At 34.3% G+C, this 6057-nt stretch overlaps 1 protein-coding gene across 1 annotated transcript; it reads left to right on the top strand.

Moving 5' to 3' along the window:
- The first annotated feature begins 2322 nt into the window (after positions 1-2322).
- LOC114405047 (prothymosin alpha-like) lies at positions 2323-2809 on the top strand. Its single transcript, XM_028367737.1, has 3 exons — positions 2323-2410; positions 2499-2521; positions 2564-2809. Exons 1-3 carry the CDS (start codon positions 2323-2325, stop codon positions 2807-2809), a joined length of 357 nt encoding a protein of 118 aa, XP_028223538.1.
- Positions 2810-6057: the final 3248 nt, after the last annotated feature.

Genomic DNA, 6057 nt, shown 5'->3' with positions numbered 1-6057 from the left:
TATAATTTTTTTAGAATTTTTTATATATTTAATTTGTTTACAAAATTTGATAATTAAATAAATTTGATATTTAAATGAATGTTGTATTTAGATGTTTATTACAGTAATTAATAGTTAAACAAATTCGGTATTTAATTGAATGATGTATTTGGATATTTATTACAGTGATTGAAAATTAAATAAATATGATATTTAATTGAATGATGTATTTAAATGTTTATTGATAATTAAATAAATTTGGTATTTGTTTACATATATAAATTTTTATTAAACCTATGATTTTTATTTGCAATTTATATATGTAAACAAATTAATTATTAGATAAAAATTAATTATCACAAAATTTATTGTGTAAATTTACATGTGCATTAAATATACATTAGAAATTTTAGTATTATATATAGTGACATTAATTATTTTATAACATAATTGATTTATTAGCTTAGTTGGTTAGAACGTTGTGCTAATAACGCGAAATTTGCAAGTTTGATTCTTGCTTGAACCATTAATTCATAAATTATATATTTGAAAAAAAAATCCTATGGGCCACTTATGGATTGACAATCCGTATTGGGCCTACGAATGGGCAAAATCGGAATTTTGCATGTTATGTTGGGTGTACTTTTTTTGTTTGACTAAATGACTATCACTTTTTTTTTGTTTTTTAATACAATAATTGCCTATCACTTTGAAGAATGAATTTTATATTCGGCCCTAAGTTGAAGGGAATCCACTCCATGAGTTATTGTATATTTGTATGTATTCTTGGATGAATTGTAATGATTTGTCTCGTTGCTATGCTATTACTAACTCTAAAATGCATAATTTAAATTTTTAAATGAAATATTCATTAATTTAATTATGAAAATGAGAGTAAATTTTTCGTGATATACATTCACCAAACAACATAGAGATACTTAAATAAACACACACACACACACATATATGTATATGTATATCTTAAACCATTATACACCATTCACATGACAAAAAATAATTTAATTTTTATGTGTATCTAAATATGAGATTTACATGCTCAAATAAAAAAAGAATCATGGAACCACTTACGAAGGAATTAATAACAAAACACAACTCTCTCCCAAAATAATCTTAACATCATCATGTCGGCTTGGCGGCTCCCACAAAAAGAATCTCCTTCTACGTCATCTATTGTTGCTCATGTGCTTCCACGAGCGAAGGTTTGTGATCATCACATGTACCAAGCACATGGTACAAAATTACAAGGGTGAGTTTATTATAAAAGAAACCAATAATTATCAAATGACCATAATTAGCAAGAGAAACAATAACAAGTACCATGATCATACCCAATTATCCATCAATTCAACATACACTCAATAACTATTCATTAACTTTTCCATAATTCCAATGAGTGAATAGACAATTTAGTCCCTAAGATTGTAACCACTTTGCATATTAGTCCCTAACTTAATTTTTAATTCAAAATAGTTCCTATCTTTGCATCCGTTATGCAAATAAGTCCCTGCTGTCAAAATCTAATTTCCTCCGTTAGTCAAATGTCTATTTGGCAAACCTCAGTCCACGAAAGCAACTCAATGTGGCAAGTTTGAGTCCAAGTCAGCAATCCCATGTGGCAAGGACTAAATTGAGAAATTAGGAAAAGTTAGGTTAAAAAGCAATCAAAAATGAAGTAAAGGCATTTTCCCCCACAATGCGGTTTCACTGTCTTACTGCTTGTAGGGTTTTTTAACTGTTTGCAGTTTGCTCTTCCCTCCACTGCATTCCCTTTGTCAGTGATTGTGAGTCTTCGCGTTTGGCAGTCAGGTTGATGGTTTTTTTGCGTTCACTTTCGTTTGCATTGTTTTGGTGGATTCATTTGGGGTTTTATATGTTCAAGGGTTTTCATTTGCATTGTCTTTGCGCTTCGCAGGGAGGTTTATTGTCCTTTATTATTTTCATTTATGATGCTCTGTTTTTATAGATGACATTGCATGTTGTTGTGTGATGTGCCTATGTTTGAGTTTGAGTTAGGTTTTTTATTTCCTAATATATGACAATGTTTGTGCTTTCTGATTGTGTATAATGAATGACAATATAACTTTAATATTGCAACATGGAGGAAGATTCACTCCACGTTCCAGTGATGGAAAGGTTGAATATATAGGCAGAGAGTTTGACGTTTGGGAGGATATATCTGCAGATTGTCTGAATGCATTTATCTTATATGATTTGGTGAAAGCTTGTAAGAAGTATAGCAATATAGGATATTGTTTTTGGTTGACTGACAAGGACTTAGATTTTAATCATGAAGTAGATCCAATTTTAGAAGAAGTCCCATAGATGTTGTACTTGGAATGTGATCCAATTCCAAAAGCTGTTGAGAATGAGGATGATTTAGATGATGTACCTGTTGCTAGCCATGAGGAAGGTAAGTTTTAATTCATCTGTACTTGGTCCAACATGGTTACCATAATTAATTAATATGATTTATTTTTACTTGATCACCATTGATGCAGATGTTGGTGGTGGAGAGAGAGAGGTTGGTGCTGGTGAGTAGAAGGATATTGATGCTGGTGAGCAGAGGGATGCTGATGCTGTTGAGCAGAGACGTGTTGGTGAGCAAAGGGATGCTGATGCTGGTGAACAGAGAGATGGTGGTGGTAGTGAGGAGGAAAAGGAAATTGACAGTGATGAGTGGTTTACAGATTTCTCTTGTATGAGGAATGAAGTTGAAGTTGAAGTTGAGACAGATGGTTATCATTCAGAGGAGCTGAAAATCCCCATTAGTAGTGATGATGAAGATGAGGATGTTGAAGTTTATCCTTAATATAGTCAAAGTAATGGAGTTGGTTAACAAAAGTTGGAATTAGGGATGGAGTTTGGTACTCTGGATGAATTTAAATCTGCCTTGAGGGAGTATAGCATATTCATGGGCAAGGAGTTCAAGTGGAAGAAGAATGATAAAAAGAGGCCTAGAGCAAAATGCAAGAAGACATCTTGTGATTGGGAGATCTACTGTGCAAAGAATGAAGTTAGAAACTCTTTTCAGATAAAGTCATTTAAGCATAACCATATTTGTTGCAGAGGAGTGAACAACAAACAAGCAAATAAGTAGTGGGTGGTCAGCAAACTTGAGGGCAAACTCAAAATCCAACCAACCCTTAAATGTGTTGAAGCTTTGGATTATTTCAAGCAAGAGTTTGGAGTTCACATTGAAGTTACAAAGATGTGGAGAGCCATGAAAGAAGCAAAGCAACTAGTGGAAGGGAATGAGAGGAAATAATATGCCAAAGTATTTGATTATGCACATGAGTTGTTGAGGAGCAATCCTGGATCAACAGTTAAGATCAACACAGTGCCAAGTCCAGAAGGTCCACCACAATTTCATAGGCTATATATTTGTCTTGCTGGCTATAAGAAGGGATTTGTTGCTGGATGTAGACCATTCATAGGTCTAGATGGATGTTTCCTAAAGAGTGCATTTGGAGGAAACTTGCTCTCTGCTGTTGGGGTTGATGGCAATAACCACATCTTTGTTATTGCTTATGCTGTGGTGGACATTGAGAACAAAGACAATTGGAAATGCTTTTTAACTTTGTTGCATGAAGATCTTGGGGATTACAAACACAATGGAAGAAATTTCATGTTAGAAATGCAAAAGGTATGACATGGTGTGATTTGAAATTATTATCATAAGTTAGGTATTTAATTGAAGTTAATGACATAAGTTAGGGACTAGTCTAGAAGTATTTACTACACTGCTGCATTTTTCAGGGACTTATTCCAACTTTACAGGAAGTCATGTCTGGTGCACCTCATAGATTTTGTGTCTTGCATCTTTGGAAAATTTTTACAAAGTAATGGAAAAGCAAGGAACTTAAAGGAATTGTTTGGCAATGTGCAAAATCCACTACTATTGTTGAGTTTGAAGGCCATATGGCCCATTTGAAGACAATCAACTGCCAGGCTTGGGAGTACTTGAATAAATGGCCCAAGCAAGCATGGACAAAAGCCCATTTCAGTACAATAACCAAAGTGGACAACATATGCAACAACACATGTGAGGTATTCAATTCCAGGATTCTGTAGTATAGGCGCAAGCCTATTATCACTATGCTTGAAGAAATTAGAAGTTACATCATGAGAACCATGGTTGCCCGCAAGGTTAAACTTTCTGGAAAGCTTGGATCATTATGTCCAGTTCAGTACAAAAGACTAGAAAAAAAGATTCATTTTGCTAATCAATGGACTCCAATTTGGTGTGGTGATAACATGGGTCTGAGATATGAGGTCCACATGTGGGGGAATAAGGTTGAGGTCAATTTAGCTGAATGGACATGCACTTGTAGAGTATGGCAACTAACAGGTTGTGTTCTTTACAGTTTTTTTTCATTCCTAACCTAAATGTGTGCTGATTTTACAACTTTGATGTAGGGATGCTATGCCGACATGCCATTGCAACAATAACTCACAAAGGAGGCAAGCCTGAGGACATGTGTCATGAGTGGCTGTCAATAGAGGCTTATAATAAGACATACCAACATTTTATCGAACCAGTCCAAGGACCACAATATTGGGCCCAGACACAGTATGCACACCCTGTTCCACCACATAAAAGGGTCCAAAGAGGAAGACCTAAGAAAAATAGAAGGAGATTTGTAGATGAAGACAATGTCATAGGACATAGGCTAAAGAGGAAATTGACTGACTTTACATGTGGAAGGTGTGACCAAGCCAATCATAACATTAGAAGCTGCAAAAATATTGGAGTTCCTATTAGGCCAAAGAAATATGTTGCACCACCAACTTCAAATGAGGATGACCACCTACTATCTCTAGATAAGCAAGCTTTGAATGAGGCTGAAGAAGCTGTTGCTCGTGTTCAACAAGATCCGGTGGAGATTAATTTATCTCAGCCTAATTTGTCACAAGATAGTGACATAGAGTTGATGGTAAATATTTGTCACAAGTATAGCAATATAGGAGATTGTTTTGATATATTACAAGTTTTATTCATGTTTAGCATTTGCATGTGGGTCCCTACAACTATTGTTCCACCAATAGCAAGGAATAAGCTAAACATAACAAGAGCCAAACAAAGGAAGGTTGCTAATAAAGATGATACAGTATAAAAAATGAAGAAAACTGAAGACCCATTTTTTTGTTGTATTTTGATATTAGGATGTGTAGTTGTATATTTTGAAAGCTTCACTAGTATGTGAAATGATGTAAACATTATGGCTTGCTGAAGAATTGCTTCTAACTAGTGAAATGATGTAAACATTATGGCCTGCTGAACAATTTCTTCTAACTACCATGCTTTGGTATGTCAAACATTATGTGAAATTGATTTAATGTCATGTTTCTTCTCTTTCTTTTATAAATTATACAGTGTTGGATTTGGATTTGGGGTAGGACCACCTGGTTTAGTGCTACTTCAATAACTTCAAAAAGCTATACAACAACAAATTATATTTAATAAACTGCAAATTTCAGCAACAAATTTCACCAACAAATTATATTTAATTGAAATGAGTAACTGATAGTAGCAACAAATTTCTTCCTACTACAAATTCTTTAGCAAAACAACAATTACAATATCAAAAGATGTTATTACACATTTTACCTAAAATACATTCCCCCTAAAACTAACATTACAATTAAAAATGAAAAACCTAACAACACAATGTTTGTTAAATTTCTCATTTTCTTCTGCAAAGCTTCAATTTGTAGCCTCAAATCAGGCACTACCATTGCTTCTCTTGAGACAGAAGACGAATTAGAAACTTGGTTTTCTTTTTCAACCCATTGAAAAAATTGACAGTTATCTGGGTCTGTTTGGGGCAATGCACAAGTATAGAATAGCCTTCCTGGGTTCCTCCTTGTTCTTGCAGTTCGAATAGCTGCACGTCTTCCATGATGGCATTGCCGAATGAAACTACCATAAAATGCACAACAACTGCCACTTGCAGACATGGAGAAATCAAGTGAACAACAAGAAGCAAAGGGTAGTTATAGACGAGACAATAAGAAGCAACAGAGTGTCAGATGAGAAGAAGAAGAAGCAACTCAATG

This window comes from Glycine soja, chromosome 3 (genome assembly GCF_004193775.1).
Source record: "Glycine soja cultivar W05 chromosome 3, ASM419377v2, whole genome shotgun sequence".
Taxonomy (NCBI): Eukaryota; Viridiplantae; Streptophyta; class Magnoliopsida; order Fabales; family Fabaceae; genus Glycine; species Glycine soja.
The sequence above is the reverse complement of the archived record's forward strand: the minus strand, read 5'-3'. Positions and strand labels throughout refer to the sequence as shown.

Coding starts and splice junctions, on each gene's coding strand:
- LOC114405047 (XM_028367737.1), top strand. CDS start 2,323: ATGTTGTACTTGGAATGTGATCCAATTCCAAAAGCTGTTGAGAATGAG. Junction 2,411..2,498: donor TGTTGCTAGCCATGAGGAAG/GTAAGTTTTAAT, acceptor CCATTGATGCAG/ATGTTGGTGGTGGAGAGAGA. Junction 2,522..2,563: donor TTGGTGGTGGAGAGAGAGAG/GTTGGTGCTGGT, acceptor GCTGGTGAGCAG/AGGGATGCTGATGCTGTTGA.